The 15,310-nt window shown below is 33.3% G+C and overlaps 1 protein-coding gene across 5 annotated transcripts in view; it reads left to right on the forward strand.

The window, feature by feature from the left end:
- The window catches only part of Epac (Exchange protein directly activated by cAMP), a 757,111-nt gene extending 743,702 nt beyond the window's left edge, over positions 1-13,409 (forward strand). For all 5 annotated transcript variants that reach the window (XM_074175396.1, XM_074175398.1, XM_074175397.1 and 2 more), the window contains 2 exons: positions 924-1,273; positions 8,789-13,409. In XM_074175396.1, the coding sequence (XP_074031497.1) occupies positions 924-1,273; positions 8,789-8,913 (475 nt within the window). In that variant the 3' untranslated portion in view covers positions 8,914-13,409. The remainder of the gene's footprint in view (positions 1-923; positions 1,274-8,788) is intronic.
- The last annotated feature ends 1,901 nt before the right edge of the window (positions 13,410-15,310 follow it).

Genomic DNA, 15,310 nt, shown 5'->3' on the forward strand with positions numbered 1-15,310 from the left:
CGCTGAGTAACAAGTATATATAGTGTTTCACCTATATGTCTGGTATATTTTATTGCATTGGCGGATATGTGATGTGATAAAAAACTGATGAAGTTACTAATAGAGGCAAGGAAGCCATCATAAGTAGAAATTGGTAACCAAGTAGATTCGTAACCATTCAGTTATTGTTTGAATAACATAATTAAAGAAATTTTGATATTTTGACTTTTGTTTTTTCTTAATGGTTTTAATTTTTAAAATATTTGTATCTAAAATCTCAGACTCTCATGCTCTCTTGAACTGAGAAAAAATATACCTCTCTTTTAAAGTTTGAGGAAATAAGAAAACTAAAAGTAGTGAATTCTTAGCCGCATGATCTGAGAAAAATGAGCAAGCAGGTAATAGTTGTTCAAAAAACAAGAACTCAGTTGAAGTAGCATCCCGTTTCGCTCTAGGCACAAAAGTAAGGTATTAGTAAATAGTACTTCAAGCAGTAGATACAGGTGACTAGATTTCATAAGAGATTTTTGGAGGCGACTGCTTGCTCGAAATTTTTGTTGAACCAAGGTTTGCCATTAGAAAGTCGTTTCATTGGAAAAGGAATATATGCATCCATTTATGATAGAATAACTATCAAAGCGTCTTGCTAACATAAATCATTACCTATTACATAAATAGTACAAGTGCGGAGTCATATTCACCTTATACATACATTTGTACGTTCTAGACTACAGTGTACATAATGTACAAAAAGCACTGCCAAAAAAATTGACACCAATGTGTCTTTACTGAAGATGAAATTATTTCGAAATTTTACAAATGAAATAATCAAATACTGGTTATTTCGTAGAAACCGCAGTATAATGTTCTTCATTATGTTATTATCTGAATACATAATGAAGCAGTTGTTCAGTACCTATTGATCTCCATTTTAATTTTTCCAGTTGTAAAGAGTACCAAAACCTCAATGCCTTCTGTGCAATAGTAATGGGACTTAGCAACGTTGCCGTTTCTCGCCTTTCCAATACCTGGGAAAAACTTCCCTCAAAATTTCGAAAACTCTACACCGAATTTGAATCACTGATCGACCCAAGCCGCAATCACCGGGCATACAGAGTGAGCGTTGGAAAGCTACAGCCTCCTGTAGTGCCCTTCATGCCGTTATTACTGAAAGATATGACATTTACTCACGAAGGGAACAAGACTTGTTTGGACGGACTGGTGAACTTTGAGAAGATGCATATGCTGGCTCAAACAATGAGGACCATTAGATTTTGTAGGAGTAGACATTTAGGTAAGTACACGCAAATTTCTGGTCACTATAATCCGATAAGTAAATTTCAGACTCCCTCATTAATAAAATTAATTTCATTGGTTCATTGAATCGGGTGTAATAAATGAATATATCACATTAAAAGTGAATACGCTATCAAGGGAGACAACTGATTAGAATTGGAAGCTTTTTTTCATTTTTTAAAATTATAAACGATAGAAAGATATCAGAATATACAGGTGGTGGAATCTTGGTCAAACGTCAAGATTGCTTAAAGACAGAATTAGTTGACATAGGAGTGATAGTAGATTACATCCTGAGAGATGTGCTCTCAGTAACCAAGTGTCCAAAGAAGGTCATAAAATGGACTATAATTCAACAAAAATGTTATCAACTGAAAGAAACACATCTAAAAGATTGTTTTTGGAAATGTCATTTATTTTACAATCCAATAATTGCCTCAACAAAAGATTTCATTAATATAATTTTCATGAATTTCTAACATTTTCTCTTCAACAATAAAAAATTCCAACCTCCCTAAGGCAGGGTTTTACTTTCATTTACAACACCTCTTCACTTGTTTTCTCCTCAAGACCAATGAGGATGTTGTTCATTCAATTCAACATATTCGATTTTTGGGTTTTCTCCTTGAGTTACTTACAGAACAGCAGATGACTCTGATCACACTTGCACCAAAATCAGTTTTTTTTTGTTCCATGTGTAATACCTGGGGTGTTATTCCAGACTATTACTGCATTCAGTATCAAAAATAACTAATTGATGTATACAAGGAGTACTTAAAAATTCTCCAAATTTTTTAGCATCCTTGATAGTTCCACCGTTGCCACCTTTAACGTAGCGAATCACCTTATTACGGTGCCGAAACTTTACCAAATTACTTATTTAAATAACACACAAAAATAAAATTCAAAGTGACAACCTCTCTCAATAAGACAACATGGGTGTTAGTACAATTTAAAATTGACTCACGATACTCCGTTTATCCTGGTGTATTTGATTACCCTAGCTGCGCCCGTAGTCTGTCCGTCCTGTCTAGTCCTGAATCTGTAATCCTGGCTAATGCCACAAACAAAACACCAAGTTTTGTTAACCTAACCGGCCTAACGCCACTATACCGCAAGATTCACTCCATCGCCCCCAGTTTATCTAGAAATCACTATTTCTAACTATTTCATTTATTTATTCCCGTTTTTTTTTCGGAGCGTGTACCACTAACTACCGCTCATTCCGCTTACTCCCGTATCCCCCTGACTACAATTAATCGCCCGGAGTCTCGCTAAGTACCCTGTATCGCCCGGAGTCCCGCTAATTAATCTTTTTCCTCAGCGTCTTCCGATGCACGTCCCGCTAGCTACTCGTCTCCCGCTGACCACCGTGTCCCCTAACTACTCTCCAAGTTCCTTTTTTTGTATCATTTTTCATCGAACGTTATTGGTCAACCTCTATTTTTGATAAGCTGTGGTTCGGCCTATTTAGTTATGGCCGCTCTTTTCCGAGTCAACAAAATTAACCGCAAAACCTTAGGTCTGCGGTTTCTCAACCGTTCCCAAGAAACGTGATTATGGGCACATGTAATATATACGGTTATTTGGGTTACTCTAACTTACATGGTGGCGGCAAAACCGACAAAGTCTTACAATCATATATTATATTCCTCCAGACGCTAAGTCATCATGAGAGTATTTTCTGCCACTGGGTTCAACGTGACCGTTAAAATGTAATCGCGAAAATGCTTATCTAAATATTGAACTGACCCGGCAGGGAGATGCTGTTCAAAAATGAATTCTTATTTTCAAGAAATTAAATTAACCTTTTCCATTTCCCTTATAATGGCAATTATTACACATGGATTATCATCTACAAACAAACACACCTTTTTCAAACTAAATTACATGACAGCTGACAATTGTCCTGTGTCTCTCTCTTTTGATCTTCAACCTCATGGCTTTTACCGGTAGTCCATAATTTTGAAATAATTAACGATTTTTATCAAATTTTAATGTAATATCCTTCTTTGTATCTTGTGAGGAGTCAACCTCTTTCAATTAGTGACTTTGTTTATTTATATTATATGTTATATATTTAAGTACTTTTTGATCACTTCCATATTGATTTCAATTTAGGAGCCACCGGTAGACAGTTGTTTCAGCCTATTGGGCATCATCAGTACCGGGCAGGCGGTCGTCGATTGAAGACAAAATGAGAAAAAACCAAGAAAGTACTTGATAAAAATAGCTGCGTAAACGCAAGCGAAACATAAGTGGAACCACTTATTGGTGTGACACCCAAGTCAACTTGCCAAGTTTTTATATCAGTGTTGGTGGTTTGACCAATCAACTGACAACTGCGGTAGCAGAAATTTGGGAAGCTAACCTGAAATGCCATCGGAAAACGAATCCACATGTTTCTAGAAATGATATGAAATCTAGAAAGGTTAATGCAGTCAAGCTGCTGGAAAATAATTTGATGAAAAACAAAAAATAAATAGATAAGTACTTTTTGATCACTCCCATATTGATTTCAATTTAAGAGCAGCTATTGTCTTCAATCGAGGACCGCCTGCCCGGTACTGACGATGCCCAATAGGCTGAAACAACTGTCTACCAGTGGCTCTTAAATTGAAATCAATATGGGAGTGATCAAAAAGTACTCATCTATTTATTTTTTGTTTTTCATGGAATTATTTTCCAGCAGCTTGACTGCATTAACCTTTTTAGATTATATATATATATATATATATATATATATATATATATATATATATATATATATATATATATATATATATATATATCACCGCGCTGATGAGGTCAATAGCCAGAAACACGTGTCCGCGGTTTGCCCCTATTTTTTGAGTGTTGTGTCCACGAATTATTTCATTCTTGATTTGTATCATACACACTCGATAAAATCTCTATCTGTATATATATATATATATATAATTCCATGAAAATCAACAAATGAATAAATAGCAATTTTAATCATTCCCATATTGATTTCAATTTTTAAGAGCCACCGGTAGACAGCTGTTTAAGCCTATTGGAAATTTAGGAAGCTAACCTGAAATGCCATCGGAAAGCAAATCCACATGTTTCTAAAAATGATATGAAATCTAGAAAGGTTAATGCAGTCAAGCTGCTGGAAAATAATTCCACGAAAATCAACAAATAAATAAATAGATAGTACTTTTTTTATCATTCATCTTTTTTATCATTTATTCATTCTTCAATCGAGGACCGCCTGCCCGGTACTGACGATGCCCAATAGGCTGAAACAGCTGTCTACCGGTGGCTCTTAAATTAAAATGAATATGGGAATGATAAAAAAGTACTATTTATTTATTTGTTGATTTTCATGGATTTATTTTCCAGCAGCTTGACTGCATTAACCTTTCTAGATTTCATATCATTTATAGAAACATGTGGATTCGTTTTCTGATGGCATTTCAGGTTAGCTTCCCAAATTTCTGCTACCGCAGATGTCGGTTGATTGGTCAAACCACCAACACTGACATAAAAACTTGGCAAGTTGACTTGGATGTCACACCAATAGGTGGTTCCACTTATGTTTCGCTTGCGTTTACGCAGCTTTTTTTATCAAGTACTTTCTTGGTTTTTCTCATTTTGGCTTCAATCGAGGACCGCCTGCCTGGTACTGACGATGCCCAATAGGCTGAAACAGCTGTCTACCGGTGGCTCTTAAATTGAAATCAATACGGGAATATATATGTGTATATATATATATATATATATATATATATATATATATATATATATATATATATATATATAACCTTTTTGATTTATATCATACACACTCAATAACATCTTTATCGTTTATTTGAAGGTGATTGACAATGTTTCGTGATGAATTTCACTAGTTCGGACTTCCATTGTCTACTATATAAAATGATTTGAAATCCCTGAAACAAGTAAAAAAGAGTAATTAAAAAAGAATAGTTGAAAATAACAATTATATTAAGCAACAATAAACCTGAAATAAAATGATAGTGAAATAACCTACAAGTAAAAATATAATAATTGAATAAATAAAAATTAAAGGAATGAAAAAAGAAAATAATAAAGAATAAAAAAGTGTAGCGATTCCAAGTCACGTTAGTTCACGACGTTTCGATTGTTGGTATCTACAATCGTCTTCGGGTGATGACTGGACTGATTCCTCCGAGAGATGACTATTTTATAGGTCGTTGAAATACTTTCACTTTCTCTACTTTCCATTTTCCGCTTCACTGATTCCGTGAGAGATGACCGTTTTGGCGGGAGTTGGTCATTTTTCGTTTGATGATGGGTTTCCATATGTTTCGTATATTGCATTTACCGGATACCCTGTGAGTGCGGAAAATCCTATATTGGTGAAACAAAGAGGCCATTGAATGTTCGCATTGCCGAGCACAAGAAGCACACACAGCGAGGAGAAACCAGCAAATCAGGAATAGCAGACCATGTTTGGACCCATCAACACAACATCGAGTGGTCCCAAGCTGAGATCTTGCACAGAGAGGAACATTGGTTCAGGAGAATATTTAAGGAAGCCACATACATGTTATCCAACAACGTATTCAGCCAGGCCAGCGTAGATATACGAAACATATGGAAACCCATCATCAAACGAAAAATGACCAACTCCCGCCAAAACGGTCATCTCTCACGGAATCAGTGAAGCGGAAAATGGAAAGTAGAGAAAGTGAAAGTATTTCAACGACCTATAAAATAGTCATCTCTCGGAGGAATCAGTCCAGTCATCACCCGAAGACGATTGTAGATACCAACAATCGAAACGTCGTGAACTAACGTGACTTGGAATCGCTACACTTTTTTATTCTTTATTATTTTCTTTTTTCATTCCTTTAATTTTTATTTATTCAATTATTATATTTTTACTTGTAGGTTATTTCACTATCATTTTATTTCAGGTTTATTGTTGCTTAATATAATTGTTATTTTCAACTATTCTTTTTTAATTACTCTTTTTTACTTATTTCAGGGATTTCAAATCATTTTATATAGTAGACAATGGAAGTCCGAACTAGTGAAATTCAACATCTTCATCACTGTATTTATATCCTGGACCCTGATACGTGGTGATGTTAGATGATGCCTGGGAATGTTAGGTCTTCTAATTGAAACCACAAATGTGCGGTTAGCTCCTGTTGGTGACACCGTGCATATGTGAAGTTTTTCATTTTTGGTAACCAGTTATCTATCTTTGCAATTGGCTGCACCGCGCTGATGGGGCCAATAGACAGAAACACGTGTCCGCGGTTCGCCTCCATTTTTTGAGTGTTTTGTCCACAAATTTTCCCATATATATTTATATATATTAACCTCGTAAGTCCTTAGCTCACACAAGTTTCTCAACTTCTAAGAGATGTCGTTCGTATGGGGGCGACAGTTGATGATATATATATATATATATATATATATATATATATATATATATATATATATATATATATATATTTTTTTATTGATGCAACTAATTTTCCTTTATTTTGAGTATTTCAATAATAAATTCTACAAAAAGGATTTGAAGCTTTATATCTTCTATTAATTATCTGCGAGCGCTTTCGACAGTTGGTAGTACTGTCATCTTCTGGCACTCCTGAAACTGTAGTTTGAGGAGTGCTTCAAATCCTTTTTGTAGAATTTAATATTGAAATATATATATATATATATATATATATATATATATATATATATATATATATATATATATATATAGGGAAAAATTCGTGGACAAGACACTCAAGAAATATGGAGGCAAACCGCGGACACGTGTTTCTGGCTATTGGCCTCATGAGCGCGGTGCAGCCAATTGCAAAGATGTACAACAACTGGTTACCAAAAATGAAAAAACATCACATATGCACGGTGTCACCAACAGGAGCTAACCGCACATTTGTGGTTTCAATTAGAAGACCCAGCATTCCCAGGCATCATCTAACATCACCACGTAGGCAGCTATAGCTACCTGCGTGACTTCCGGTTCCAGGATATAAATACATAGATATAGATTATTATCGAGTGTGTATGATATACATCAAAAGGGAAAAATTCGTGGACAAGACACTCAAGAAATATGTATATATGTATATCATACACACTCGATAATAATCTATATCTATGTATTTATATCCTGGAACCGGAAGTCACGCAGGTAGCTATAGCTGCCTACGTGGTGATGTTAGATGATGCCTGGGAATGCTGGGTCTTCTAATTGAAACCACAAATGTGCGGTTAGCTCCTGTTGGTGACACCGTGCATATGTGATGTTTTTTCATTTTTGGTAACCAGTTGTTGTACATCTTTGCAATTGGCTGCACCGCGCTCATGAGGCCAATAGCCAGAAACACGTGTCCGCGGTTTGCCTCCATATTTCTTGAGTGTCTTGTCCACGAATTTTTCCCTATATATATATATATATATATATATATATATATATATATATATATATATATATATATATATATATATATATATATATATATATATAAAATCGAGAAAGGTTAATGCAGTCAAGCTGCTGGAAAATAATTCCATGAAAATCAAAAGATAAATAGATTAGAACTTTTTGATCATTCCCATATTGATTTCAATTTAAGAGCCACCGGTATTAAATTGAAATCAACTACCAAACCGACTACCAACTGTCGAAAGCGCTCGCAGATAATTAATAGAAGATATAAAGCTTCAAATCCTTTTTGTACACTTTATTATTGAATAAAGTCAGAAAAGTTGACATAAAACGGAATTATCCATCTACGACCCGCCTTATTGATGCTAGGCTGAATCGCGAATGCATTTCATAACTCAACTAGATTTAAAGGACAAGCCTGAGTAAGTAAAGGCGATGACATTTTTCCGTATGAAGACGCCATCTATGGAAATGGAGGGAAACTCAATCCACGAATATCACAAATCAAAGATACACGAGGCTTCCAAGGCCAGTTGCAGAGCCAAGCTTCATGTGGTGCTCGATTACGAATGCTTTGTTTTTAAGCTCTGCTTTTGACTAATTGTCTCGCAATGAGAGCTGGTGTGAAAGACAGAGGATGAATCACATTCGGCGGTTGAAGTCGAAGCTCAGCCGTACAACTGACCGTCTTGGAGAGCCGCGTCAATCTTGGTTTTTTGTGGATTGAGACTTCTTTCATTTCCGTAAGGGAAGATGTAATCGTCTTTACTTATATAATAATAATTTTAGAGCAAGAGCAGCATACGATCATATAAATTGAAAGGGGTATATTTTTAGGAGGTATTAATTTTTGGAAGAGAAATGTTTTGGCTTTCTACTTTTCCATCTTTATTCAAAAAACTGTGGGAATCTTTTATAGAAAGAAACGAAGAAAAAATAATTCAAATCGAGTCGAAAGCAAAACATAAATTTTGAGGATGTAATAACTAGCATATTCTAAAGCTAAAAAAAATATTTCGAGAATATTTTAAGAGGAGCTACTGTTTTGAGATGGATATAATGAATTTCTTTTTGTTGCAGTTTTAGACCCACCATCACCAAAGAGCGAAGGAGAGGTCAAATCGTATATTTCCTGCCTGCGAACTATAGATAATCAAAGGGTGCTTACGAGTATGTCGCAAAAGTTAGAACCGAGGAGGTCTTAGTGGCACTATTTAATGTCCACCAGGGTAATGACCTACCTTGGATGGCGTTGCTGGCTGATCTGTCCGTGTCCATTTTCATACCCCTTCTTCAAACCACAGCCCGCCTACGTTTAAACATAATTGAGGAATATGGGGTAAATTTTTGGTATTGAGATTGTTTATTGAAAATGATTGGTTTACTCATGTATTCTTCTTCGTTGATCTAAATTCTGAAGTCAATGCTTAATAGTTGCAACTATTTACTTTTCACACTGGTTTTTGGTTGGTGAAACGCACCTCGGGAAGAGTATTGCATTTCGGGTGATTGGGAAAAGTGCTTGTTTTGGAGCTAAATCATTCAAATAAAGTTTCCAATAGCGGGGGATATTGTTCAAATTCTTTAACAGGACTCCAAATTTTGAATTTGTTATACAGCTAGATTTCAAGAAGGTTTTATTGTTTCTCTTAATTAGAAATCAAGTTAGCAATGTAAACTGTAATTGGGAGCAGTTTTGGCGCTCTTAAAAGGGTATTATTGATCGATTATTGACGGGTTGGAAATTTGCATGACAAACGACATTGCTATACCAAGTTTCATTTCTCCTTGCAGAAGTACTGAACCCCCTAATGGCAAATTTGTACGAGTTTCAATTTCACAAATCGTCAAAATGCAATGCTATTCGTTCTTGTAAATTACTTTCCAAGTAAAATTGAAAGTTCTGGTACCAAAATGCTGGTACGAAAAGTGTTTTGTGGAATGATTTGGTTTCCTAGGCCATATTTTGAGGTATTTCTATAGCCTATAACCAGGTCTCACTCGATACTTATATAACTCTTTTTGGAGATTTCATTACTCTGACAAGTATTCAAGGTTGGTACGGCTTGCACGTTTGCGCACTAATAATGTAAATTTTTTTATATAGTGGCTTAATAATTTCTGAAGGACTTCATCAGTAAGTTAACACTTAGAAGTTACATATTTTTCTACATTTTCTCTATTAATCGAGCAATCATTCAAGTTATAAAGTTATTTGAACTGCAGGTAATAAAAATATTTTTTAGATAAATCTGTTACCAAGTTCATTAAAACCCCTTTTGTTGTTCATAAATCGCATTTGGTTGGATACTTCGATTCAGATTTGGAAATTATTTTCGTTACTCACATTTTATATAACTATACTTACATCCTTGTGTAACAATTTTTTCGTTCTGATATGTAATTTCTCTCGAAAATAATAGGGATATCAATATTCAAATTTTATTTTGACTTTTTCATTGATGTTGATGGTTTATTTCGTAATGCCATAAAACGATGGTGAAGATTTCCTCACCCTAATATAAGCTGGTGATATAAAAAATTAAATTTTTGAAAGAAGTTGTCATTCGTAATTTTACCAACTTTGGTCTGCATAAAAATAGTTTAAACTTCAATCTCAGATTCATAAGCAGCGGGCGAAATTACACTAGTTTTACTGTTTTTTCAACAAAGCGAATCTCGATACAGTACTATCAAAATGAATAGCTCCATTTCAGAAAATCAGAAGGCTTATTTTTTTTTATTTTTCCTTGTGTGATAATGAATAAACTTCCATTTGGAAGAACTTTGTATTACATGTAACAATTAACATACAAAAGAATTGAATTTTAAACTGTTTATTTCTGACAAAAATGAAAAGTAACCATTGATTTCTCAACTTCTGAACAGAGACTGATTTAGAACTGCTCTAAAAAACTACAACTTGTTTTTCCTATGCCAGTCTTCTGACCATCAGTGACGTTAATAGTTTGTAATTTGATAAGGAACCGTAGTTTTTAGTAAAAATTTTACAAAAACTTAAAACATATTTCAGTCCAAAATGAGATTTAATTGGAAAGATGGCTACAAAAAATCAACTTCGATACGTTAACTGACCTTTCTGTTCCAATAATCTGCAGTTTATTCACTATTACCAACACTGGACCCAATTTTTTTGAATTTCTAATATATTTATTTATACAGTATTTACAATATAGGTATTGATTGAAATTGAAATCTTCTAAAATTATTTTTTTCACCTGCAGCTTAACACTTCCTAATCTTCCTTCTTGTTGAGGGTTCGTGAAATGTGGTAGGTACACTACTTTCTGCACTATTTTTTTCAATATATGTAGGATCCTCAACGTCTGAAATATTTCTTTCACACTTCGAACTTTTTCATTTTCAATTTATCTTTGTAACATTATTGTTGGCTACGATAGCTAACTCATCAGATGAGTTTTCATTAGCCGAATTAGCCTGTAGCTCGCTCAAGTTTCTGAGGATTGCCCTTCGCGGGGCATGCAAACTGATTAACGAAAACACCCTCTTTTTTTACCCCTTCTTTGATACAGAGCATTGCAAACTTTTGCTTTCGATCATATCATGGTATTTTCCTGTCTTAATGGACGACTGTTGTAGACTATTTTATCCTTCTTTATGATCCTAGATACGAGTTTTCATAAATCATCCTATTTGTCCAACATTATTTTTTTCGCAATTTTTACAATTACTTTCGATCTTTCCTGAGGCCTCCAATAACTTACACATAAAACTTTATAAAACTCTCGTATTGGCTCGATATTCACCAAAAACAACTTTTTTGCCGAACATCTGATTTCAAAGTAACTATTCTGTAGTCAACTTAGAACTAGTCTAGATAACGACACTAAAAAAATATGTTTAGCGACAAAGTTGAAAAAAATAAAATGCTGGGGAATTTCAATAATGATAAATTGCATCAAATGATGACATTTTTCTGAAGATGTTATATATATTTACCAATTATTCTATTTAGAGAAATCGATTGTAGGAAATTCGCTACAGGATAGAAAATTATTAAGGTGTGTAAAATATTTTTCTGTGTTGAATTCTCTTATTTTTCTGTAATTCACCAGTCTCTTTATAATGTATTGATTGATTTTTTGGAATCCTATTGATTTTCTGTCATAAATAATAATCTCACCTTTTACGTAACCTTTGAATTTTTTCAAATTATAAGGTAGTTTTCACAAGATTTCTCATAAAATATTGAGCAAAACCGCTAGGTTTTGAAAGTGCTTTTCTTTACACTCCCAATTGGTAGATTCCCAGTCACTATTGCTCTAAACCTCTATATTTTTTTGTCGACACATCTTGTCGATCCAATGCATCCAGTGCTTGCTACACTGTGAGATGATTTCAAAGAGATACGCTTATGCTCAGAATACTTACCTACTCTTCCGGGTCCATTTCGAAAAATAAATATGCTCCTGACATCAATTTATTTGTCAGAATGTGCTTCGAAAATAAAAGTCGAAGTGAGTCGTTGAATATGAAATGTTTATACATCTCAATTTCACAATCGGATTGAAACTATGCCTAAAATTGGAATGAATCAAAAATTGAATGAAATAATACGTGAATAATTGCAAGCTGCGGCTTTTTTTCAATTAGATACGGTAGTTATTCCTAATTAAAATCTGAAAACTGTTATGGTACTCTGTCCACATCTAAAAAGTTCTATACCTTAAAGTTTTTTGTCCTTTTCAATACTTGCAATATACTGAACAATTTCTATGCATGCATTATCACTTAAATTTTATTTAAAACCAAATGTATTAGTTGCGTTCAATAATATTCTTCAATCTCTGAAAAACTGTTAATGAGGGGTTTGTCACACCTGAAGCCTAATAAGTAAATATCCAAAATTAATCAACTACTATCTACTTCGCAATTCAAGTACCTCTTAGAAAAGTAATTTTCATCAAAGAAAAATCAGATTCTCAAATACTGAGAAATTAAACTGAAGTAGGTAAATAATTCTACTGAAAGTGATTATTAAATTCTTTATTTGAAACTCTGACAAATGAAATAAATTACCAATAAGGAAAAAACAATTTTTCAAATCGGTAAGTGGATAAAAACACAATCGTTCGATCATTTCAATACTCTGAATTCTGTTCACACCGAATTTTCAATTTTTTATCTATAGTATAGCTAGTTCTTTTCGAAAACTAATTGGGTATCATAGTAAGACCGAAGACCGACAATCTAAGGGTGCTAAATCGTTCTTAATATGAATCACTCATACTTGACACTCCAATATGAACATTCATTGCTACTTGTGCGAAATGTATACCAGTTGAAATCACCAACTTAGTAATATTAGTCATGACAGTATCAAATTCAAATATCCTGTACGATATTGTTCATGTGTATTAACTAGACAGGAAGATTTTTGTGTCTTTAAGAAAATATGTTGAGAACAATCCTTGGAGTACTAGACTTAAAGAAACTTTCACAAGCTTTAACTTAAATTATATCATAAGAGGAATTACAGTTTTTGTAATAAACCCTATCAATATTTGTAGTGAGACTTTTTACCTTCAAATCCATGCAAGCTTTAATAATTATGAAGGTTTTTTTTCTGAACTTTGTTTCATACTTATCAACATTCAGACGGCATTTTTGAAATAAAAAAGCAATAAAAGTATATTCATAAGTAGGTCACAATGTATTCGATATTGCACCTTTTTATATTCTATATGTCAAAATATTCTTAAGTTGTTTGCGAAAATAATAATCACCTATTAGTAAATTAAGAAATATGCTTGTTTGAATAATGAAATATTCACAGTATGTTCGATTGTGATTAGGCTGAGATATATGCAGGTGATCCCAAAAATTATACATCACTTTAGGTGTTCCTCTACTTCAACTAATGCTTTATTAAACTTTCAAACTTGAGAGTTGCAAAAGTAGCTTTCTAATTCAAAATTTTTTTAGGGGTTCAGTCAGCATATTTGATTTTTAGTTGTTGACAGTTGGCCAAGGTGCATGAAATCAGGTTAGTTATTATTTTCGCAATCGGCTTTGACTGAATGACATGGGAGATGTGTAAAAATAGTCTGATATGAAAATTTTCAATTTTTATAATAGTTCAAAATGTCCTTACTTCAAAAAAGTATTATTGAATTCTGTCTCATTAAAGGATCTCTTTCGTATATGTGAATTTATATGAGTAGATCTTATATATTTCTGTAGTGAGATACATGTTGCGACAATCACATTAATCTTTATCTTCCTTCATATATAGATATAGGTATAAGAATCAATTCTGAATAATTTTTTAAAATTAAATTTTTCAGATATTTATTTTGATATTTCATCAATTACTGTTCAATAAATGTGATGTATATTTGCTGTGTTTGTATAGTTATTTATTTAATTTATGTTTAATTTTAAATTGAGATTATATCGAGCCAATGAGGAAGGCATTATGGTTATGGCTGGCATTTTTATGTGAAAAACCATTTCTATTCTTATACAACATTGACGAAAATAAAATTTTATTTTTAGTTACGACTCTTCGGCTGCTCAACACCCGAGTTTTGATAAAATAGATTGTCACATCATATACTCCATCCTGTCGGTATATCGTTGAATTAATTACTTAAAAACATTTTTTTTATATTTTGAACAATAATCAATAAAAAATAATGTAACAAGAAAGTTTACCAGATTCGTTGTTATTCTATTCTTTCTTTTTTAACTATTTGAAATATATAAGTGAGTATAGTCTTTCATTCCTTTCTTATTCTTTTGTCAATATATCAAATTTTGTTGCCACAGAAATTTGCAAATCATGGAAATAAACCGTTTTTCCAAGGCAAAAGAGAATGGAGAAAAAAGGAAACTGTGTTAAAAATATATCTTTGTAACATCAGAAAGATTGACTACTGATTCGTCTAAAAATATTTCTTGTGTTTCTGGTTAGGGTTTTTGTCTAATATGATTTTATGGAAATGAAATCGCTTTTTCTCAACGGTATTTCATTAGGTATTCTTAAAATGTGTGCCCCGTTATTGATACGGATGATCCGCAAATTGTTCAACTTTTCAAACAAGCAAGGAAGACAGAATTGCAGTTCCATACGGATTTTCTCGAGTGATGGATTCAGAATAAACATCCTGAGTGTTCGGGGATATAAAACGATCATCAATGTGGTTTACATCATCAGACATCTTCTGATCTACACCGTGCAAAGATAAGAAAATATGTGTCAGCCAGGGTTTCATCCTTGAATTGTTCCTGTTTCAGCTTCACATCATAACCTGTCCAATGCACAACTTTGCAAATGTCAGTGACCTTCGTACTTAATGGATATCCAATCCTTTACCGATCCTCTTTACAGAGACTAGTAACGTTATTAAGTGAACCTCGATACTCTCCCATGGAATAATAATATATTTTTACTCATTTGGAGCTACTTGACTTGTCCATTTCTTCCAAGTTACCGATTCTATTAATATTGTTACTTGCACAATTTTTTACCCAAAACTTCTGACACTCAAGTGCATGTGCTTTGAAATTCTCTAGTACATTCTTATACAAATATCTCAATATGAGATTTTCAATTTT

The sequence above is a fragment of the Leptinotarsa decemlineata genome, unplaced genomic scaffold (assembly GCF_025532065.1).
Source record: "Leptinotarsa decemlineata unplaced genomic scaffold, Ldec_3_MD MMD2_tig00001019_RagTag_RagTag, whole genome shotgun sequence".
Taxonomy (NCBI): domain Eukaryota; kingdom Metazoa; phylum Arthropoda; class Insecta; order Coleoptera; family Chrysomelidae; genus Leptinotarsa; species Leptinotarsa decemlineata.